Source organism: Equus caballus, chromosome 14, assembly GCF_041296265.1.
Source record: "Equus caballus isolate H_3958 breed thoroughbred chromosome 14, TB-T2T, whole genome shotgun sequence".
Lineage (NCBI taxonomy): Eukaryota > Metazoa > Chordata > Mammalia > Perissodactyla > Equidae > Equus > Equus caballus.
In genome coordinates, this window is record NC_091697.1 from 20,275,486 (window position 1) to 20,299,810 (window position 24,325).

A 24,325-nucleotide genomic window follows, 5' to 3' on the forward strand; every position below is an offset into this window, starting at 1 on the left:
TTCAATAAAATACTTCACATGTGAACCAAAACCAAGCAAGAGTATCACACTTCACACTTTGCACTTTCTCTCACTGTTTTACATGTTAAACAGAAATAAATGGGGTCACATATAAAATGACAAATGAAGCAACTCAAATTCTGTTTCCTTGTCTCTACAATCATTAGGCTACCATTGTTTATTTCAAATCTTGTTTAAACTCAAGAATAAGCACTATCACAGGGGTTAAAGACAAAAACTGCCCTGAATGCAGCTTGCACAATTCCAAACTGTTAGAATCTTACTCTTGAAGTGAATGTTTGTGACTTATGTTTAGAGGGGAGGGTGGGACAGCTATGGTTGTGACCACATAGCTGGGAGTTCTCTCAATTAACTTCCAGGTAGAACACAATGTTTATGTTTATTGAAGGACCTAAGTAATAAAAACTTGCTGATTTGAAGCACACATGTATATCATTAAATCTCATCAATAACCACAGCAATTGTTTAGAACTTTGATCAATGAAAGATTTTTTTTCAGGGCGTAGTATTTTGACAGTGACATTGTTTAGAATTGCCAGCACAGGTGATGATAAAATGCAGACCAACCTTTAGTTGGTGGTATTGTTTTTAAATTCTCTGCAGACATACCCTTTATTGTCTTCATCCTGGGCTTCCATCACCCATCCTTGGTCAGTGGCCACATTCCTTGCAGAGTGAACAGCAAGTGCAAAGCCCCTGAGCTGACAGCCTGGAGAGGCAGGGGCCAGGTGGCTGGGGTAGAGTGAGCACGGAGGAGAAGAGGAGCTCAGAAGTAGGAGGGGCTCGGGTAAGGCCTTGTAGACCATGCTGAGGACTTCAGCTTTCACTCTGGGTGATGTGCAGAAGGTCTAGCTGAGGACTAACATGTCCTGGATGTACTGAGGAGCTGGGGGAACCAGAGGACTCACCCATGGGAGATAAAGGCATCACTATAAGGGAGGCCCCAAGAATAGGCCGCGGTTGTCAGACTAGGCAATGAGAAAATGTCCCCTCCACGATCCAGGCTCTGTGAAGGGCTATCTCATATGTGAAAGTCCTCAGCCCTAGAGGACCAGGCTAGAAGTGTGGGGCATCTCTATCACAAGGTGCCCTCCAAAAATCCTTTTTTTGGGGAGATTGTCACACCTGTAATTAACTGCAAAGACTTATATGCAGAGGAGAATGTAGCCAGGTTTCCTTCCATCTCCCCAAGGAATGTCCCTCTTCTGAGATAGGAAATGAGGATGGGCTTTGGAATAGAGGAAAGGAAGTCTTCTCTCAAATTCAAGGTTGCCAGAGTGGTCCAGCCCAGCATCACAGAGCCTCTGGAGGCTCTAATGGGGAAGAACTTCTCTCTTCAAGGAGATGGCCAGACTGAGCCAGATTCTGGATCCTCCCATTGCACTCTCTCTCCCGGAGCCACTAATGGCAGCAGAAGTGGTAACGGCCAGAGCGATGGGGCAGAGCCCCCGCTTCCCAAGAGCACTCCAGCTGCACCAGAACAGGCTCCCTCAACCCTGCTGGACCTCTGGCCACAAGTGAGGCTCTCGCAGCAATAGCAGCCAGAGAGATTCCCCAAGCTTTCCAAGGTCCTGTCCTGCAAACTCCTGCACCCAAGACTGGCCAGTGTGACTGAGTAGCAAACCTATCATAGGAAGGAGGATATTTTTGGGATGGTGAGTAGGACCCTAAGCCAATTAATAGGAACATTAAAAGACATGTAACATTTTTTTTGATTGGGGGGGTGGAATCCAAGCTGTTCCTGTCAGCATGATGTCATCTGTGTAGTAGACCAGTGTGATGTCCTCTAGGTCAAAGTCGCTGTGCACTAACTTGTTGCCCAGAGCCAAAGAATGAATACGTCCTACGGCAGCATGAGGTCAAGTGTGAACCCCAATCCCTAAAGTTCATTCACTCACTGTTGGCGACAGGCCTTTAAGGCTCACTTGTTGCGATGTGCCTCTTTCTCCCAGTCCAGAAGATACCCCTTTCTTCTTTTCAACCTAAACAATGTACCTAAATTTTATATAATATTTTATGCTTAGAGTAGGAGGACCTCTCTTTTTCTCCTCTGTTTTGGCAACCCAGGATGTTTGAGACAGCATCCCTGAGGTAGCCAGTCTCCAAGATGGCCCCTAAGATTCTTCTTTACTGATACCATGGTCCCATGTGGTCCATTCTCACACTGAACAGTATAGACCTGTGTAACCAATTGTACTGCAGAAATGAGAACATGTGACTTTCAACACTGGGTCACAAAAGGCAGTGTACTTACACCTTGCTCTCTTGGTTCACTCACTTGAGGGAAGCCAGCCACCAAGCCACGAGGACACTCCAGCAGCCCTGTAGAGAAGCCCACGTAGTGAGGAACTGAGACCTCCTGCCAATAGCAGTGTGAGTGAGCCATCCTGGGAGCCGATTCTCCAGGCCCCTCAAGCCTTCAGATGATGCAGCCCCGAGTGACATCTTGACTACATTTCATGAGGGACCCTGATCCAGAACCACCCACCTAAGCTGCTCCCAAATTCCTGACCCACAGAAAGTAAGTGAGATAATAAATGTCTATTTTTATTTTAAGCCATTAGGTTTTGGTGTAATTTGTTACTAAACTACTTCTCTGCAATGAACTACTCTTCAAGAAGCCACCTCCTCAGCTTCTTCCAGACGTCCCTCTCATGGCCTTCTGGATGGGAGCAGTGCAGGATCCCCACCCCCCACAGACGGGTCCTGGGTGTGGGCTCCAAGCTCACAGGAGTCCACATCTCTTGCAAACTACTACAGCTCTCATCTCCTGGCCCCACTTTAAACCAAGAGACATCAGTGGGACTAGGAAGTGTGGCAGCCATTGTCACCAGCTGACTCCGCATCCATACTCTGCCCTAATCTGAACCGTTTCCTGCCACAACTATACATTCTCAGGAGTACAGGTGAGATGCTTCCTAATTTCCAGTGATGTAGGAGAATTTTTCCTATTACTTCAGTTTGACTATTTCAGTGGGAAACTGGGAAAGGGTGTAAGTCAAAGGCACAGACATGGAATGCCATTTTGGGATGCAAAATTACTAAATCCCTGGGTTACAATATTATCATACCTATTAGAAAAGCCGTCTAGGGCAGTAGTGACAGGAGGCCAGAGGGGACAAACCTGGAGTCAGAGTGCCCTGTGACGGAGCTATCATCCATCCATCCATCCATTCATTCATTCATTCGCTCATTTATGGTGAGGAAGATTGGCCCTGAGCTAACATCTGTTGCCAATTTTCCTCTTTTTGCTTGAGGAAGATTGTCACTGAGCTAACATCTGTGCCAATCTTCCTCTATTTTGTATGTGGGATGCTGCCAGAGATGGCTTGATGAGTGGTATGTAGGTCGGCACCTTGGATGTGAACCCACAAACCCCGGGCCTCTGAAGTGGAGCATGTTAACCTAGCTACTACACCACCAGGCAGGCCCCAGTGGAGCTATTACTGGTCAATGGAGGGGCAATGACCTGGTTGTTGTGATGACCTCATTGTTGTTTCCATGATAAATCATTTTATTAGCTGACTTCTGATAGGGCAGGCTACACTAGTGATCAGAGTATTTCAATATGCCCTGGCCTTTAACCCTCCCTTGGCCAGGGCCTTGTTAGGGAGCTCTAGTTTACAAACTCCCTACTGTGAAGGGTGGCAGAATATGCCTCCCCAAAATATGTCACTTCTGCAAAAGAATTATTGAGCCAAAGACACTTGAAAAACAGCTAGTACAAGAAGGGCACTCTGACCTCCCCTTTTCCTCCTGAAAGCAGGAGATAACACTCCCATGTGAAAGATGCTGTCTCCATAGCAGGAGGAAAGATTATCATCACCAGAGACCTGCAGGGAGTTGAGGCCAAGAGATCTGCACAAACAGACCCTGTTCAAATAGCTCTTATCTTTAGTCTACGCATATATTTTAGTTACTTTCCCACAATTGCCTCTCTTTGTTCAACCTAGTATATAAATACTTAGGCCTGGACACTTCTTTGGGTCTTCATTTTCCTGTGGGGGTTCCCATGTACATCTAAAAATCCATATGTTTTTCTCCTAGTAATCTGTCCCAGGTCAATTTAGTTCTCAGGCCAAGCTGGAGACCCTAAGAGGACAGAGGTGAAGTTTTGCCTCCCCACAGTGCTAAGGTCTCTGTTTACATCTCATAGTCCCACAAAACACTGCTTTTATCCCCATTCTCTAGGTAATGAGACTAAGACCCAGAGAAATCAAGGACTTTCCTAAGTTCATGCAGCTAGTAAGTGGCAGAGCTTAAATTGAAACCTAAGTCTGTCTGACTACCAAACTTTTCCACTACAATACACAGCAGAGTGAATCATAGATGACTTCAGAGAAGATGAGACCCTCGGACTGGCCCTTGAATGATCAATACAAGTTTATCAGACCCAGCAGGGGCAAGGGAGAGAATGCGAACAGTGTTGAGCACATCAAAGTAGTAAGATGGGGCTGAAACCCAGGGTTCAAGGGAGAGAGGGCTGGGAAAGAGGCTGCTGTAGGCAAAGGGCCCTAAATACCAGGGCTGGTGACTTGGAACTTATCCTGTAGGCAGGGGGCCTCCTGGGCTGTCCTAAGTGGGGGTGACATGGCCAGGCTTGTTATTTGAAGACAATCGGGGGACGGCATGGAGGCTGGATTGGAACAGCAGTTTTCAACATCAGAATCATCTGGGCTGCTTATTAAAAACAACTGGAACCCACGCTGGACGAGTCCGACTCAGCGGGGCTGAGAGAAGCCCAGGGATCTGCATTTTAACCAGCTTTCCAAATGATTCTGAGGCAAGTGGTCGCTTGAAGAAACACCAGTAACCCAAAGGGAGAGAGGAAACAAGGAGACCGATTATGAGGTTGTGCCAGAGACAAATGATGAGTCCTGAACTTCAAAAGTGGCAAGGAAAATGGAAACAGCCTAAGGACTATGGCAGAATAATGCTTTTATAACGTTACCCTTTTTCTTTTTTCTAATAACTCACCTCCAGCCCCTTTCAAACACCTAGTCCTTTCTGTGCTCATGGCCACTCAGGGGCAGGATGTGATGGAGTGGAAAACAGAAACAAGAGTCTTTCTGGTATGAAACTTTGGACTTGTAAATAATACAGGAATTGGCAGGGTAGAGGTTATAGATGAACCAAGACGAGCCATGAGTTGCTAACAGTGGAAGCTGAGTGATGGCTGCAAGGGGATTCATTATAGAATTCTGTCTACATTTATCTATCTTTAAAGTTTTATTTTAAAAAGATTTTTTTAAGTATTTCTGGATTTGGTTTCAAAGAGGACTTAGGGAAAAGGAGAGAAATCTCAGATACAGCTGAAAAGTTTCAAGAAACTTCAAGAGCAAGAGGAGGCGATACGGTGATTGGCCCAGGTGAAGGGGCTCCACTGGCAGGATACTTCTGCACTTGGGACAGAGAATAACTCACCTGACAGTGTATCTGGGAAGAATACAGTGCATGCTCTGCTCAGCTTTACCCTCTTCGTCTTAGTGTCAGCCACATCCACTGCTCCTCCAGGGCCTCTGGAAGGGAGGCCTGCCCAGTGGGGCACTGCCATGACTGGGGGAGGAGGGAGTCTGCCTAACTCAGGGGTTCAGCTGCCCACACTGAGCAAATGCTCCGCCTTGGCCTTTGTCAGTAATTAGGAAATATTCCAGCCTCCACCTGTCTCTCCTGTGCTTCATTTTCCAGTATGTTTAGAACCCTAGTTGGGAAGACAGTGCCATCTACTGGGGTTTCTCCAGAGACCCCAAAACAAGAGCTTCCGGGGTCTGATGAAAAGGAAGGAAGTGAAGAAGAGGAAGATGGAGGAAAGTGATGGGAGCACAGAGAGGGGCCTGAGGAAGGAGCAAAAAATCCAAGAGCAGAGGGGAACATTGCCCTGGGAAGCAGAAAACCCCGCACAGACATGGCTCTGAAGCTCGTCTCTGCAAAAGGACCTTAGACAACCTCAACAAGATTCCCACCGGCAAGAGCGCACGAGGCAGGAGGGGAGCCATGGCTTCAAGCGGACGTGTATGTGAGAACAGCCAGGGCTCAGCAGCAACTCGTGGGGACCACTGACACCGCCATGAACGCCTGTGTGGACAGATGACTCTGAGAACTACGTGCCCCAAGACACATACACTCACACTCGAATGCTAGGTGAGGTTCTAGGCCTTAAATAAAACCCTCAATGAGCTGAGATTCAGTTTCTGCCACTCCTGCAGAATGGGAGCTCAAAACAGACATTAAGTTATAGAAAACTTTAATTATATTTCTTGCACAAGTGAATTTATGAAAAGAGATTCCTCCTCACTGGAGTAAATATTTTGGAGGCAGAATCGACAAGACCTGGAGGTCAGATGGATGATGGGGTGGTGAGGAAGGCAAAGTCTCTCCTCCCTTTGAGGGATGTATTTCCCAAACACCGCAGGAAAACTCAGGTTCTTCAACATCGTCTGCAAAATTTTCTTTCCTTCCCCTAATTGTCTTCTCTTATGACCTCGTAACATATGTTTATTGTTTTTGCCCAGTTAATTAATGATTAGGAGCAATCACCAGTTACTCTAATAAAGCAGTCTACTTTACTGGCAATTTTCTATTTACTTCCTGGAAAAAGTATCTGTTACAAATTGCACCGTTTAGACTACTGTACAACAGTCACTGTAACAATTAGGCCCACAGGCCCTGGAAGAGGTCAAGGCAAAGCCCAGCACGCCTTGCCTCCACGGAGTGCCTCCTCTGGACCTCCCTGCCTCATTCTTCTCCCATGCCCAGGCTCCACCACCCTCACGGAAGGTCCAGTTCTCACCCTGAGATTCAACATCTTTCACACTGGATCCTATCTCACCTCCTCCCCAACCTTATCGCCTCTTCCCTAAACCCCTTCTCCCTTAAGTTAGAATATTAAAAAACACACATTTAAAGTTGCAAAAGATGTAATTTCACTACATTGTGTACTTGCTTTAAAAATATTTTCTTCCAGTTTTCAGAGCAGCACAAAAGCTAATTTAATACATAAGAAATGTTTTTCATGACTGCTCATGAACATTGACCGCATAAACAAACTGTGGCATTTCCATACAATGGAATACCACTCGGCAGTAAGAAGCAAGGAGCTATGGACGCACTACAACATGGACGAATCCCAAAATAACTATGCTGAAGGAAAGAAGTCAGGCAAAACAGAGTACACACTGTGTGAGAATGCAAAATATTCGTAGAGAAAGAAAGCAGATCAGTGGGTGCCTGGTGAGGGGAAGGAGTGGGAGGGAAGGATTATAGTCGGGTAGAGCCATGTGGCTGAACACTCAGCAACAGAATGTGAGTGAAAATGATGTAGAGTCCTTTCTGGGTATTGCTCATAAAAACATCCCACACAACCCTCGCTCTATCTTCCTTCCCATCCTCTAGCTGAATGGAGAGAACTTAGAGGAGGGCAGAGCCACCAGATAAAGGGGGACTGGATCCCTGAAAGACTGCCTGAAGCCAAGTCCCCTTCGACTGGCACTGGACTGTGACATGAACAAGAACTAAACTATTATAGGATTAAACCCCTGACATGTTGGGATTGTTTGTTACAGCAGTAAGCCAACCCTGACTAATGCATAGTCCTCTGTAATCTCCCTGCCAGAAGATAGCTGTCTGGTCCCCTCAAAGGAAAGCTCCACTGGAGGGCTCAGACGCCTCCCTGAGCCTTGCGAATTGGGCTCAGCACTGACAAGAGAGAGGCCAGCCACGGGAGGAAGCAGTCTATATTGCTGGGCCAGTGTTCTCATAAACTCACTGGGCAACTCCCGAAAGGGCTGGAGAAGGAGACTGCCTGATAGCCACCGAAGGAGCCACCTGCTCACCAGGCTTTTAAGAGGTTCTTCTGTAGTGAAGCCCTTTTGGTAAATGCTCATCTGGGACACAAATAACCTTATACTCTGAAACTATACTGGGCAGTTTATGCATATTTGTCTTCCTCAATGCTTCCTGTCACTAAGCCTTCAGTCTGTTTCTTCCCAAGTCTCTGACTAACAGACTAGCCCATGATCCAACGCCCAGAAATCAGTGTGTCTTTACTTCAAGGCCGCTGCGCGCACTTCCGTCTTCTAGCTCCCTCAGGAGGAAGACTGGAACACCCGAGCAATCCACTTCTGGCTAAAGCCAGCAAATTGGACAGAGCTCTCTGTAAACTTGGCTTTAGATTTTTCTTCCTCAGTCAACTCATCACAAACAACTCTCTACGAGACCACAAACACGAACATCGAACGTCGGTAGCAGGAGAGGAATGTAACGACTTGTTCAGGCAACCTGTTTGTGCCTCTAGGGCTTGCTGGACCCAGGCCATATATGTCACCTCCTCTTGATGATGGACTACTGCTGGCCACCCCTGATTTTATGGCGGGGTGGATCAGATAACAGGTTAGCTCAGGTCACATGGTCACCTGGTATGCCATGGTCAGGAATTCAATTTCACCAGAGCCCTGGAGCAAGCCAGGAGCTGTTTCTCAAAAAGAGAATAACTATTTGCTGAAGGAGGGCATAACTACTCTAAAATCCAATGCCTGAGTTTAAAGGCCAAAGCCAGAACCACTGACTCTGCAGCCTGCTCCAGTAAGAAAAGCTTCTTTCCTTGTATAGTCAGTAAGATGTAAAAGTAATGTGCCTAAATATGATATATTTTACCATTCAAGCCTAAAGAAGCCCACCAAGTGTTGTGCCTCTTTTTCAGTGGTAGAGAGTGTGATGCACAGCAGCTTGTCCTTCATTTTGTAGGGAATATCTCAACACACTCCAGACCCCTGGACAGTTCACCGAATAGACAGGCCCCTGCATAATTTGTAGAATTTATTATCTGCCCTCCGTCATACACAGCACGCTTACCAAGTCATCTAGGGTATCTGCTACTTCCCTTTCTCAAGGTTCATCTGATGGTGTCATCAGTGTCACAGTAGATTAGCCTGATATCCACTGGAATGGTCATTTTGTCAAAAATTCCTGTGAACTAAACGAGTCCAGAGAGTGACATCCCCTGAAGCAAGAGAGTAAGGTTTACAGCTGCCACTGCCAGAGGAACACAGATTATTCCTGAGGTGGGGTATAGAAGAAAAAGCATTGACCTACTTAATAGTTGTTTATAGAGGCCAACGACTGTGCCAATCTGCTCCAAGAACAACCATTCTGAAAAGTGCCTGTGATTGGGGTCCCTACCTGAATAAGTTTATCATAATGCTGTGTCATTCTTTAAGACCATCCATCATCTCCATCAATATAAGAACCGATAAAGAAAACGTGGTGTGTGTATATATATATGAATATACATATAAAGTATACATATGCAGTCATGTGCTGCATAATGAGGTTTCAGCCAAAGACAAACCACATATACAACTGTGGGCCTGTAAGATTAGTACCATATAGCCTAAGTGTGTAGTAGGTTATGCCATCTACGTTTGTGTAAGTACACTCTATGATGTTCACACAATGACAAAACTGCCTAACAATGCATTTCTCAGAACATATCCCTGTCATTAAACAATGCAAGATTGTCAATATTTATATAAAATAGATATATAAAGGAATATTATTCAGCCTTAAAAAAAGGAAATCCTACCATTTACGACAACATGGATGAAACTAGAGGACATTTTGCAAAGTGAAATAAGCCAGTCACGAAACGACAAATATTGCATGATTTCACTTAGATGTGGGATATTTAAAAAACAAACAAACAAACTCATAGTAACAGAGAGTAGAACAGTGGTTACCAGCGGCTAGGGTGTGGGGAAAAGGAGCAGATTATTTTTTTTAAAAAGTAGAATGGTGGTTGCCAGGGGCTGGGAGAGGGGAGAATGGGGAGTTATTATTTAATGAGTACAAAGTTTCAGTTTTGCAAGATGAAAAGAGTTATGGAGATGGATGGTGGAGACAGTTGCACAACAGTATGAATGTACTTAATACGCTTAAAATGGCTAAGATAGTAAATTTTATATTATGCATATTTTACTACAATAAAAATACATACTTGGGGAAAAAATACCATCTATCTACTATTCTGGCCAAACTGAAGAGCTAATGTTAATATAGTGGGAATCCCCCGTAATCTTTCCAATCTTTGATGGTGGCACTAGTCCCTGTGATGAGATGAAGTATTATTTTTTTCATTTATGTTCTTGGCAATTAAGGAGAGCTCCAGGGCCTTCCATTTAGCCTTTCCTCTCAAAATAGCCCGTGCTCAGTGGGTTAGGCCAATGTCAGAATTCCGCACCCGTTGATGACATCAATAGCGACTCTACACAGAACCGCCCATATGGTTTCAGGGTACCACTGGCCCTGGCATGAGACAGGCTACCCTCAAAACTTTTAGAAATTTGTACCATCTGCATGTCTAATCTATTCAAAAAAGAAGGGGGGGGGAATTCCATTTTTAACAATTAAATACACAATTATCACATTTTTAAATGTTCCTTTGTGTACCACTCAAAATCCTGTCCTGCACACACTACTTTTTTGGAAACGCTGACCTAGTACATGCCCCAGTCATCTCATCTTTATCACACTGGTTGTAATTGTGTATTTAAGTGTCCACCTTCCCCACCAGACTGCGAGAGAAGGAGCGGAGGCTGAGTCCCGCTGTCCCAAGCACCAAACGCTGGATTCCCAGTGGACCATAAGTTGCAAATAAAGACCTAGACGACCCCTTCGTCCCTTTCAGCTCAGGCCATCTAAGAATCCACGAGTTCTGGCTGAATGATGTTGAGCAACCATTTCGCCTCTTGTAGCCTCGATTTTCTCCGCTGCAAAATGGAAACGATCGAGCCTGCCTCGCCGTATGGGGTGCGAGGAGTCAGGCGATGGGTGTGAAAGTACTGTAGCACTATGGAAATTAATTAACTCAGTCATCCACTTAATAGGCAGTTATTAAGCACCCAGGGCCGTGCGGCACGGTTACCGCAGCGAACATCAGCTCGTCGCGCAGGTCGCATCCTTAGCTCCCTGGAGGGGGAGGGCGTCTCCCCCGCAGCTTCTCTCTCCCACGGAACTCCGGGTGGTGACCTCATTCAAAATGGCGCAGGCAGCCTCCGGGGCTAGTGCGGCGGCGCGGACTCCGAGTGCCCTCTGACCTGCTGGCAGCGGCGGACGGGGAGCCGGGCGCCGCCATATTGGCTGTTGTCCTGTGAGGGGAGCGGCGGCGGCGGCGGCGGCGGCGGCGCGAGTGGAGCTAGGGAGCGGCGCGAGAGCAGCATGACTCGGAGGCGGAGCAGGCCGAGCGGCGGCGCGGGCCGGCGCGAGCGGGCGCGGGTCGCGGGGCCGCAGAAGCCCCAGGCGCCCGAGCCCCCGCCGCCGCCGAGCCTGGAAGCGGGAGCGGGAGCGGGGCTCCCGGAGGCGCTGGCGGAGCCCGAGCGCGACGGCCCCAGGGAGGAGGACGAGCCGAAGCTGGCGGCCGGCCCGCAGGTAGGAGCGAGCGAGGCGAGTCCCGCTGCTCGGGCGCTTTCACCTCCGCAGAGCGGGCCCGGGAGGGCTTGGGGTGAAGCGTCCTCCCCCGGCTGGGCCGGAGCCGTCCCCCCGAGGCAGGCGTGGAGGCTGGACCTCTCTCTCCAGAGCCGAGGCTTGGCGCGTCCTGTCCTCCTGAGACCAGGCTGCCGGCCGTCTCCTCCCGCCGCCTCCGGGCTGGAGCAGAAGCCAAACGTTCTGGTCGAACACCCACACTGGGGCCGGGCTCTGATCTTGAGGCCGCCGCTCAGCTCGCTGCCCTTCCCCTTCCCCTGGGCCCACCTGCGCCCCCACCCACCCAGAGGCCAGCTCGGGGCGCTGGGGCCTGGAAGGCTGCAGCCTCCCCCCAGCCCCCGCCCCGGAGCGGCTCCACCCCTTCCCCTCACTGCCTGCAGCCGCTGCCCCCTCAGCAGCTGTGCCCCCAGCATATGTCTCCTGGGGCCTCCCCCCTCTCCCTGCCCTGCAGAGCAGTTGGAGCAGACAGCCAGGCTGCCCAGAAGACTGTTTGGTGGGACTCCTGCACTGAGGTGGAAACCCAGCACAACCTACCCTTTCTCCCCTCTATACCCCTGATCCACAAGGCGGCCCACCCAACCCTCAGATCCCTGGGTTTGGCAAATCCTGCAGATAGTGAGCAGTAGAAGGACTTCCAAAACTTCCAGCTTGCCACCAGGAAGAAGGTCACTTTCTTTTGAGCAAAGGAGATAATGAGGGGTACCCTGCCAGTGTCCACTGAGAGTCCCGGGTGGCATGAGCCACAGTTGCTCTGGGAGGGTTGTGGCACCTGGGGCTGGGTGGCTCACCCTAAGCTTGCTCTGACAAAAGAGTTTTGAGTTGGTCTTTTGGCTGAGCCTGCCAAGGAAGGCAGGCTCCTGCAGGAGTCTTGGAGGGTCGGATGCAGCGCCGGATGAGGATGAGGCGTGGCAGAAGATGCGTTTGGCTCTGCAGACACTGCATCGGGCAGCAGGGGACTCTGGGAGGCTGGTGCAGCCAGAAGGCATGGCTCTTGACAGCCTTCTAGTAGAATCTCTGGAATTGTGCATGTGAGTGGGGATGCTGTTTGGGGTACCGTTCCCAGAAAGCCTAACCTGACCTCCCCAGTTGGGTGAGGTGCCCCCTCTGTGCCCACAGTCTCATGTGCTCCCCTCTAGTAGCACTGCCTGTTCTGTAATGAGACGTTCTGTTGATGTGTTTGTTCCCAACACTGGACTGTGAGCTCCAGAGGGGCACAGACTATGTCATCTGTCTCTGATTCTCCATGCCTAGCCCTGGGCCTTGCTGACACAGAGTAGAAATAACTAGGTGAATGAGAGAGAAAGTGAATCCGTTGAGAACCTGTGCTTATTGTAACCCAGTTTTGATGCTGCTCTCCTTTGTGTCTCAGATCACAAGAAGATTTTCAGTTAATGAAAATACCACCACTTTTGAGTGTCAAAAGCCCCACCTTCACAGCCACCTCCTATCCAGGGCTAAGTCCAAAGGATGCGACACTCCAGGTTGCACTCCACACCCACCTGGTCTAACTTCCACCCTGAAGCTACTTCCCCCTCTAGCCTTCTCTTTCCCTTCTCTGGGCACCACTAGGGGTGCCGTTATCCCAAAAGGGAGAACCAGGGAGCTCTTAACTTCTCTCCTTCCCATTCAGACCATACAATACTTTAGGGTCCTCTGCCACTTAGCCAGTCTGTAGATTTCATGGTCAGAAAGCTTAGATGGTGGCTTAACCATTTAGTTTTTATTTAGGGCACAACTTTCCTAAGAGCTATGAGTTTCATTAACATGGTGGGTTCCTACCATGTTCTTATCTACTCTGTTGCTTGACCTGCCATTTCGTTCATTTATTCATGCCAGGCACTTTAGATACCTTACTCCTCAGCATTCTCCTCAGCATTTACCACAAATGTGATGAGTTAACTATTGGTGTAATTATTGGTTAACATTGGTGTGATTATTGGTCTGTTTTTGCTACATAAACTCTGAGAGTGCAGGAACCACGTCGTTCACCACTTTAGCCCTATGCCTGGTGATTAACAAATGTTAGTGAATGAACTGAAGGATATAAATACTGTTACACTATTTTTCAGATGAAGAAACAGAGACTCAGAGCAACATTTGCCCAAATAACTCCCGCTGTAAGTCTCAGGGCCAAAAAAATAAGGACAGTTTTGTGTAGGGGATTTAACAAGGCTTTTTTTTTTCCCCCACTATAGCCACAAAGAGGTAAAGAAAACTGACAAACTCTCTTCTGATTTTGCCCCACTTTTTTGCTGGGAAGGGAGGGTTCTGGATGCCAGAAGCAGGCTTTTGTACCCTGGTGAGAAGCACCCGCTGAAAGGGTTGGGGTCAGGCATTGCTCTGCCCACAGGTGTGCCTTTGGTGAGGATCTCTGGCTCCCACCACCACCTATAACCCTGTCTTATGCACACAGAGTGGGTAAGTAAGGTGAAACTCAGGGTCGCATGCCGAACTGAAGCCAAAGGCAGCAAATAAGACCCCTTCCAGTCCACAGACAGGTTCTAATGTCCCAAGTCACACATTGTTTTGTTTGTTTTTGTTTTGATTTGAGCCACTATTTTAAAATCAAAAGGTTTCCCACAAAACTGGATTTGTGCCATCTTTTCAAACTCTAAAAATCTGGTGCCGCTTGGCCCAAATTTCCGAGAAGCAGTAATCTGCAGTCTCTGAGTAGTGTCTGCCTCCTTTAGCATAGGAAGGACACCTGATCTGTGCCATGCCCTGAGCTAGCTGGAAATGCAGAAGTGAATCAGATGTGGTCCCTGCCCACAAGGGGTTCATGGTCTGAGAACATAGTAGTTGTAGTAAGGCTAGAAGAGCATTGCTTCCTCTGAGTTAAGGTTCATAGACCGCTCTGGTTCCATCCAGTCCCCCTTGCTTATTTGCATAGTCTGTACATATTTCAATACAGGACCTTGAGTTTAATTGGGATCCCAAAAACCCTTACTTCCAATTGTTTCAGGCCACTCAATTGCATTGATCTGTTCACTAAGAACCTAAATCCTCATTTACTTCACAAGAAGGCTAAAATAGTTATTGCCTGATTAGCAAAGGAAAAAAAACTTGTAAAGCAGTTGAAGGAGGCAGTGAGAAATAGTGTTTAGTGTTCCAGACTTGGGGTGTCCTCCTAGCTTTGTGACTCTGGACGTGTTTCTTCCCTTCTCTAAGCCTCATCGGCAACTTTACGAGAGAATGTGTAGCAACCCCCGTTCCTTGAGGCTCCTTACTCAAGCACAAGAGTCAGAGGTGCTGTGTGGCAGGAGCTGTGCCAGATGGCCATCCAAAGCCTATGTTGTCACCTGCCTGCTCTCCTGGCTGTTGTTAAGTTTCTCTTATCCGGGTGCACACTCAGTAAACCCCCAGGAGACTTGCTAGACTGTAAGCCAGCGGTTGGTGGGGGTTGAGCTCATCTTGCACTTCCCATCTCTGCTCTCTCTACAGCATCCCCTGGGGCTTTGCCCAGCCTAGCTTAAAGGGACTCTACAGACCTGGTTCTCCCACTGCTCAGAGTTAAACGTGCTGCCTCAAGAGACTGGAGTAGATAATCATTCAGTATCTTTATTAAACCTGTCTCATTATGTTTAACCCACTCAGCAAGCATGACCTCTGTGCCAGGGCCTTTATTTGGGGTACACCAATGAATGAGATAGTCCCTATACCCGGGGACCACCCCCTTAAAATCACTGCCTGCCCAGCCTGGCCACTTGCATTGTGAGTAGGAGGAAATGATACTGAAGGTGGATCCCTGCCACCTCTGGTTCTTTGTAAGCCAGTAGAGATTCACTATATAGAAGTACCACAAGTCCTTTGAAGATGAAGACTTACCCACTAAGATTTTTAAATTTTTAATTCCCTTAAAATGTCCCAGAGCTATAAGCTTATATCTGATGTCAGATGGACTGTTAAGATTCTAATACCTTTACTTATGGAACTTGGAATTTTTAAGAGCAGGAGCTATATTTTAATTCATTTCTGGGTTATTTATTGTGCATGGTCCTTATGTGCTCAATAAATGGCTGTTAAACTAAAATTATAATAAAAGGAATAAGTTAGGTATCTACCATTTTCTTCTTACCTACCCCCACTGCTGGGCCAGGCTGGCAGTCATCATTCATTTGGGCCCGTTGCACACACACCATACCCAGTCTTCCTCTCACCTGACCTGGTGTTCATTTATTTTGCAAACACTAAAAGACACCTGATCTGTGCCAGGCCCTGGGCTAGCTGGGAATGCAGAAGTGAATCAGACATGGTCCCTGCCCACAAGGGGCTCATGGTCTAGCGAACATGTATGTAGTAATTGCAGTAAGGCTAGAATAGCATTGCTTCCTCTAGGTCAAATCCTAGATCCTAACACATGGCCTTTGGAAGCGTTTCAGCCTCTTGGTTTGTTTTCTCATGTATAAAATGACAGTGATACCAGGCTTATGGTAGGGCAACAAGTCCTGCATGTCAAGCACTTAGCACAAATGGTAGCTATGATTATCATAGATGCTTAGTGCTGAGGATGCACAGATATGATAGCCCAGAGAAGGCTTCTCAGAGCTGAGGCTTCACAGTGAAATAGAAGTTCCTCCAGAGGTGAAGGTGGAAGAAAGTGTGTAAACAAAGAAAGCAACATAGACAAAGACCTAGAGGCGAGAACTGTCCAACTCAGAGTGGCCAGAAGTCAGGCTGAGAGGTTAGCAAGGTTCTTGAGAACCTTATCAAGAAGGTTGGGCTTTATCCTATAGGCAATGAGGAATCATTGAAAGGCTTTAAGTGGGAAAGTGATTGTGATGTGATTCGGTAAATTCTCTGATAGCATGGGAGGAGTTAATTCTCAGTGAGAGAGGCAGCTGTGATTGCTCGAGTCCACCTCTCCCTCACCCCAGCCTAACTAATCCTCAGATCCCCTGTGCTTTTCTGGACCCAGTCCCAGTCCTACAGAATCAGAGTCTCTAGGTCTGGAGCCCAGGAATCCGTTGTTAAATTGCCCCAGATGATTCTGATGTGTGGCTCGGTCTGGGAACTCCTGAATTGAGGGTGCTGAATTGAGACCTAGGATATACTTCCAAGAATGGGGCTTCCCAGTGGGGAACTTTTCCATCAGCAGGAATAGAAACAGCCCTAGTTTTAGAAAAACAAATAACAAACTTTCCCCAGTTCTCCAGTGGTTGCCCTATTAATGATATTCTTCAACTGCTATTCTTTCTTTGTGGATCAAAATGTTACCCATGCCTACTACGTGCTGCCACCTCTGCTGAATAGTTGAGATGTAGTGAATCATGGGATACAAGCCCTGCCCTTGAAAGCTCACAGTGTTGTGGAGAGGACAGATTTCAATAACTAGGATAGGTGTGATAAGCTCTATTGAAAAGATATGTAAAAAAGTGTTAGGGCATCCCAGAGCAAAGCACAGTTCATTATACCTGTGGACTTAGGAGGACGTAACACCCAAACTGAGCCTAAAAGGGAACACATAGAGGGAACAGTATGAGTGAAGATGTGAGTGCTTTATGTATTTGGGGAAAGGAATGGTTATTGTGGAAAGGAGTGGTTAATGGTTCTTCGTGGCAGGATGAGCAGAGCAGAAAAGGACTGAGAAGAGGTTTACTTGTGTCCCAGGAAAGGCCCTCTGTTAGCATCCTTTTGCTCTTTGCCCATGCTCCCACCCTCATCCTTCAAACTCTAGGTGGATGAACATGATGCAGTCCCATAGGCCATCTCTACTCTATTCCCTACCCAAGGCTGTCAGCTCTCCAGCTCCCTTTGTGGCTTCAGCCTCCATTCTGAAATGAATAGATATAGGGAAAATAAGGCAGAAAGAAGGGGCCTGAAACACTGAAGGTTCTTATTAGGAAGTTGTAGCCAGAGGATATGGACTGGGGGGTTCAAAGAGGCCTTGAAGGTCACCTGTCTAGTCTTCTGTCCTGTGCTTCAAGTAATAACTTTGGATTGGGCAAGTCTCACTTAGTAAGTTTCCCTGTCATTTCTTCTAGGACAGAAGAGGAAAGAAACTAACGGGTATTGAGCACCTACTGTGTGCCAGGCCCAGGCCAGGTACTTTACATAATTTATTTCCTTCTGTCCTCACAACTCTGTGAAGTATGGTTTTGTTCTCATTTCATAAATGAGGAAATTGAGGCTCAAAGTAATTGAGTAATATTCCAAGATCATACTGAAAATGGCAGAACTGGGATTTGAACTCACAACACCCTGTCTCCAAAGTTCATACTCTTCCAAACTCATGAGAAATCTGTGCTGGGGGTACAGAGTAGTAGGTATTAAGGTGTGCCTGAGATTCCGGGTTAATTAGCAGCAGCTTAGGCCTTCCTAAGGCTTATTGCACTCAGGAAGCAGGTTCAACAGATTAGCTTGCCTTGGGGGGTGGAGGGCCACTGAGGTCAAAGAGACTCACTGCCCTGTCCTTGACTCAGCTTGTACAACCAGAGAGAATTCTCCACAAACTGGCTTAAGGGTATGAAACAATTGTCCTACCTCCTCGATGGACCTGAGCCAACAGCCTGAGTGGGAGTTTGGGTGAAAGCTCCAGGACACTGAGGTAAGGTTGTATCAGCTCCCTGAGAATTAACTGCAGCTCTGATTGCCAGCATTAGAACTGTCTGAGATTCTTAGCACTGATGCCTTCCCATTAGTGGCCTGGAGTGGTGCAGCCATGCCTTTAGCATAGCATGTTGGGAACAGGCCTGGTTCAGCTGTGTTTTAGATCCTGTCCATTGTGTAGAGCAGCTGAGGTGTGAGCCAGGTGGGCTGGAAGCATTGCTTCCTTTATTCAGTGAATGCCTGCCATGTGCAAGGCCCAAGCCAAGCCTAAATTTCTGGACACACTTAAATAACCAAGACCCACTCCTTGTTCCCAAAGAGCTCCCAGTCTACTGAGGGTTTGGCGACAGACAGAGAATATGTCTGTGGCACAACGTGATAGATACTATATTAAAAGAAGTAGTTCTACTTAGCCTGGTCCAGCAAGATCTTAGGAGATGAGTAGAAATTTGCTGAGGAGTAAAGCTAAAGTGCTGAGGTTTGAAGGGACCAGGTATATCTGAGGAACAGTGTGAGTAGAAGCTAAGTTCTCAGGAGCTTGGAGAGGTCAGCTGGGGTCAAGTCATGAATGTGGGGGGCCAGAGGGTGCTGCAGCAGTGAGGTCAACCAGAAAAGAGCCTGGAGATTAAACAGACCAAGGTAGGAAGGAGAAGCTAATGGGAGGAGATCCTCAAACCTGGGATAGCTATGCGAGAAGGCACATAATAAGCTTACATTAAGTAGAGAAGCCCAGTTTCCTGATTGGTTGGTTGTTTTTAATTTGTGTATTAATTTTAATTGTGTATTATTTTAATTTGTGTTCCTACCAAATGAATATGAGGCATCCTGGGAGTTTGGGAGCATTGATAACCCCGTGCATGAACCTGCCTGATTTAAGCATGTGCTCTTAAGGCAGGAGCTCTATTTTGTTTGATTTTTCCCAGCACCCGGCACAATGGGTGGCACCAGGTAGGGGCTCTGAGAATGTTTGTTGAATGAGGGAATGAATGGGTGAACGGAAGAATGAGTGACGATGACTGGGCTGAGTTTTTCTAGGCTGGGGATTAATCATTTTCTCTGCTTCTGGAAGGGAATTTTAGCTGCTTCTGTTGTCCTCTGCCTGCCTTGGTGACAGGGAGGCTCTTGGATTTGGGTGGCTTGAGAGTAGAATGCTCTCATGGGCCATTTCAGAATAGAATTTGGAAACTGTTGCAGGGCTGCTGGTTAGATATAGCGTGTGTCTTGGGAGAATCCTCTACAAACACACACACACTCTTGGGAGCAAAAGGAATCCATGAGAGGAATGAGAGCAGGTTTAGTTCTGGAAATTAGATCCAGCTTCAGAGCAGTCCTTGACAACGGCCTGGTCTGGTGACCTGGTTATTCCCCATTAAGTCCCAAATTGTGGACAGAAGGGCTGAGGTGGAAAATTTATTCATGCCCCCAAAGAGCTATCCAAATATGTCGTGAACTGTATCATTGTTAATAACCACTATTGCTTATTGCACAGCCACTGGGTGATAGGCACTGTTAGATGCTTTACCTCAGCAGTTCTCAAAGTGTTTGGTTTGGGACCCTTTCACGTTCCTAAAAATTATTGAGGACCCAAAAGAGCTTTTGTTGGTTATATCTATTCATATTTACCAAATTGAGTATTAAAGCTGAGAAAATTAAAAAATAGTTACCAATTCATTTGAGAATAACAATATTAAACCTATCATGTTAATGTAAATAACAATTTTTTAATGAAAAATAACTGTTTTCCAAAAACAATTAGTGAAAAGAATGGTCTTGTTTTCATTTTTGCAAATGTCTTTATGTCTGGCTTAATAGAAAAACCATCTAGATTCTCATATATGCTTCTGTATTCAATCTGTTGCAATGCATTGTTTTGATTGAAGTATATAAAAATAATCCAGCCTCCTACAGATAACATAGTTGGAAAAGGGAGTATTTTAGTAGCCTTTCCAGATGATTGCTATTTTTCTTTGCAATATAGAATCTGAGACCTTATCAATGAAGTCTTTATTCTCATTTATATTAAAATCTGTTGGTCCATCTAGCACTTTGAATGGATTTTTTACCAATCCGTGATTCTGTAGCATCATGCTTTGATCATTTGGAAAATAGGTTCACTCAGTAATATAGATCCTCCCAATGTTTTCCCATTTCATTTTCTAATGTCAAACTGTAACATTTGTTAGTATCCCCACCAATTGATTCAGAAAAGTCTTTAAGTATGGGAAGCTGTCAAGCTCATGGTGGTGGATACAAGTTTTCCAAAAAGCTCATTTTCACCTGAAAGTTTGAATTTTATCATTGGCCACAAATAAGTTGTTTTTGTGATGTGAAAGGCTCAGTTTGTTCATTTTTGGTGAAAACATCTGGCAGTACCCAAGTCCAAATAACCATAGTTTGTCAGTCATTCTTTCAAGTAATAATGGTGTTCCATGAAAAAATTGGCTTCTCCTTCCTTGTATCTTATCTCTTTTTATCCAGGAAAAACTAGAATACCCCAGCATGATGCTTCTCAGACAAAGACAGAAAAGTCTTGGTCCTGGTCAGGTGAGGGAGCAGAGATACTGGTTTTAACGGCAGCACATGCCAGCCCCCTGGGCTAGGAGTGGCCACAGTCTGGGGTTCACCTGGCTTCTTGATGCTCTGGGGATGTGCATGCTAGAACATGGATCCCCTTGTGTGAGTAACCATACACTCTCCAGAGGTTCTGGTTTTCCTCAGAGAGTGAAGCAGAAATATCTTGGAGCTTTTTTGAGCATATCTCAAATCTAGAGAAGCCCTAGAACCTTTCTTTCCTCTTCCCCATCTTTTGCCTAAGGCTAGACCTGTATCTGGAGAGGCTCTGAAATTTAAACTGAGGTGAGAAGGAATAATTAGTTGTTGCCCAGGGCTGTTGGGTTTAAGAATCAGTTGCATCATCCTTTGTGATGAAGAAACATGGTTGGATGTTTCATTCATTCGATAAACATTTATTGCTCATGTTCTTTTGTGGGAGTACTGTGCCATGTGCTAAAAGTACAGCGGGAGAACAGCTAGTGAAAGCCTGGCTTGACTTTAGGGCATAAGGGGTCATGGTTGTCAGAAATTTGGAAGATGGCAGGAGATTGCAGTCAAAGGGAATTCCGAACCAAGAGTTTTTCTCTGCCAAAGGAAAAATATGAAGGAACAGTGGTAGTACTGACTGAATGTAACATCTCCAGGGCTTGGGATTCTCACCACCCTTGGCAATTAAAGTAGAGATGAAAATGTCAGAGAGAAAAGTCCCCAGGCCCCACCGGGAATTGTACTCTGGGGCAGATGCCAAGGCATAGGGTTAAGACACCATTGGGCGTGGCCCCCAGAACTCCCTGGGCCTAGAAAGAAAGAGTCAAGTATAGTAAACTCAGGACAGTGGATAAGCTAAGTTTCCGGTATCAACTTCTTAAGAATAGAACAGCCAAGGGGCCTAGATAATGGATTAAGTGCCTTCTGCGGGATCCCTTGAGCTAAGTCTGTGCATATCTAATATCACTTAACCCTCTGGCCAGCCTTATGCAACGTAGGCAGTATCACCCCTGCTTCAGTTAGAACTTGATTAGCTTTCCAGGCCCTGTGTTTCTTCCTTTAACTGGAAAGATAGCCTGTCCTGTAAATTCACTTCCATTGATGGCTAAACTCATTTATTATGTGTACCAGCTTGACTCTAAGGAGAGTCACGTTATTTCCATGAACAGGTTCATCTCATTGTAATCCCCAAGGAATGCAGTCTTCTGCTCTTCCGCACTTGAGATTGGAACCATTTGGGCGGAGGTACAGGATAGGGAGTCTCACCAAGCTGCCTGCCAGCTGTATTGCCATAGGAACACTTAAATCTAGTTTAGCCACCACGTGCCCAGCTGAGCCTATGTCCTGTGCTTCACTGTGAGGGATCCAGACAAGATCAGACCTGGTGCTTGCCTTCTAGGAGCACAACATAGTTGAAGGGACAAAAGATATTGGTGAATAAATTTAAGTGGAAGGCACAAATGTTGTAACCAAGGCACAGACATGGGGACATGGGGAGGAGAGGTGAATTATAAGGACTCTCTAGGAAAGCTCGGATGAGGTTAGATTGAAGCTGGGCCTTTAAGTCAGGCCCATCTACTTATTGGTCAACGTGAGAGGGAAGGATTTTAAGCGGCGGATCTTAGCAAAGGCCAGAGACAGGAGAGTACAGGGAGTGTTTGGGGAACTTAAGGAATGACTTCATGGGGTTGAGGGCAGAGATTAAAATGCCTCAGAGTCACCTTAGATTCATCGCACGTGAGAGACTTTTTCATTCTTGTAAAATACAGTGACTATATTTTGATCCCTAGTCCTCATTTTAAATATTGTTTCCCATCGCTCCCATCATATTCATAGTTAGTATCGTATGTTGAGCAACGTATTATGTACCTGGCACTGGACTAGGTGCTTTATCACATTTAATGCTCACAGCCAACCCTACAAGTTGGGGCTTCCCATTTTACAGATGAGGAGACAGAGTAAGTGGAACTTGCCCAGCATCATACACCTGGTAAGTGATGGAGGCCCAGAATTAACGCTGCAGCCAGTGTTGTCTCCACTGCATCCCGGTACCTCTCACAAGTACTGTGGCAGTAACTACAGTCACATTGATCACATGTTTAACTTATAAGAATTCTATTTTCATTTTAAAAAGCTAAATTAAAAAATCACTTACTATACATTGTCATATATATTATACATTTGAATTCCTGGTTGTACCTACAACCATATATACTATACAGGCCTTAAAAAGAATTTTGAGAATAACTTTACTCATACAAAATTTTCATCTTATGTAATAACTTTAGAGTCTAACACTCAAATGAAATGAAACTCAACTGTAGTAAAATTATGTGTCCTGGTGATTGCCTTAAGAATATGGTCACCGTTATATTCCTCACAGGGGAAGGGACTTGGGTGTTGGCCTCACCTCCTCCCCCTGGAGTTAGTATGGCACCTTGTAGCTATGGAAAGTTTCCTGGGTACATTTCTCAAAAAGACCTCCTTCGTCTAAACTCCTCTGAATGCCATTTTTCTCTGTCAACCTTCCACCCTTTCCAGGAGATGCTCGCCACCAGTGGGTTAGCAGACTAGATCCTCTGCAGTTGTGATTAAACAGCTGCCTTGCTCACTGAATTGTAGTGTTTAAACAGTATCTCACCTGAGTTCCACATGTAAATTTCTCTCTCTTTGGTATTGTTTTCCAAGGTCCTTATACTTCCTCAAATGTTTCATTATGCTCCTGGTACTGCTATTTGGTTCCTTTCTTTTTCTAGAAACCTAGAAGACGTAGGTCATTGTAATTGTAAGATACAAATTTAAGGATACTCTGATGCTATCTTACTGTGAGAAGGTGATTTTGTTCAAGAAAGATCATGGCATTTATTTTATTGGTAGAATGAGAATGATAGCCTTATTCCTTTGTTTAAGCCTCAACAAACACCTGTTATATAGTGGTGGGTAAGTTTGGAGGGTATATCAGTTAACTATTGCATGTAACAAACCACCCCAAAACTTAATAGTTTAAAACAACACCATTTATTATTTCTCATGAGTCTGTGGGTTGACTGGGTGTTTCTGCCAGTCAGGACCGGCTTGGCTGATCTCAGCTGGGCTCACTCATGTGTCTGATCTGCAGGCCAATCAGCTGGGAAGACTCAGTTTTCTCCCCACTTCTTTCACCTCCCTCCAGCAGCTAGCCTGGTCATGCTCTCATGGCATGGCAGAGGTGTAAGAGCGAGCAAGCCCAGCCATGCAAGGAAGCAAGTAAAAATGCATACACACTTTTCAAACTTATGCTGGCAGCATGTTTGCTAACATCCTGTTGGCCAAAGAAAGTGACATGACCAAGCTCAGTGTCAGAGTGAGACGGCTACAAAGTTGCAGGATACAGGAAAGCCATTAATTGGGGTCATTAAATGTAATTAGTGTCCCAGTCATTACCCCTCAATGTGAAAAAAAAACCCTATAGACATATTTCCAGGTCAAGTTTGTCCTAGAAGGGAAAAATATGTCCAGGTAATAATTACTGTTTATTGGGCCTAGGCTATGGGCATCCACAGGGTTAGGCACTTCCTCTGTTTATGCACTGAGCCTCACAACAACTCTGCAAGGTAGGTAGGAAATCGGAGCTTGGGAAATTAAATAACTTGCTCAAGGTCACCCAGCTAACATGTGGTCAGGCAGGGATTAGAATGCATGCCAGTCTCACTCCCAAAGCCCAGGTTCTTTTCACCACACCTCACTGCCTCTGAGAAGCACT

The 24,325-nt window shown here is 46.2% G+C and overlaps 1 protein-coding gene across 25 annotated transcripts in view; it reads left to right on the top strand.

Annotated features, from left to right (window-relative positions):
• The first annotated feature begins 11,130 nt into the window (after positions 1 to 11,130).
• The window catches only part of FAM193B (family with sequence similarity 193 member B), a 31,056-nt gene continuing 17,861 nt past the window's right edge, over positions 11,131 to 24,325 (top strand). For 3 of the 25 annotated variants that reach the window (XM_023617091.2, XM_023617090.2, XM_023617098.2), the window contains exon 1: positions 11,131 to 11,442. In XM_023617091.2, coding sequence (XP_023472859.1) covers positions 11,233 to 11,442 — 210 coding nt within the window. In that variant the 5' untranslated portion in view covers positions 11,131 to 11,232. Of the gene's footprint in view, positions 12,525 to 12,865; positions 12,978 to 17,477; positions 17,539 to 17,915; positions 18,041 to 24,325 lie in introns of all 25 variants that reach the window. The other 22 variants (XM_070232870.1, XM_023617093.2, XM_023617089.2 and 19 more) reach the window with 20 other exon arrangements.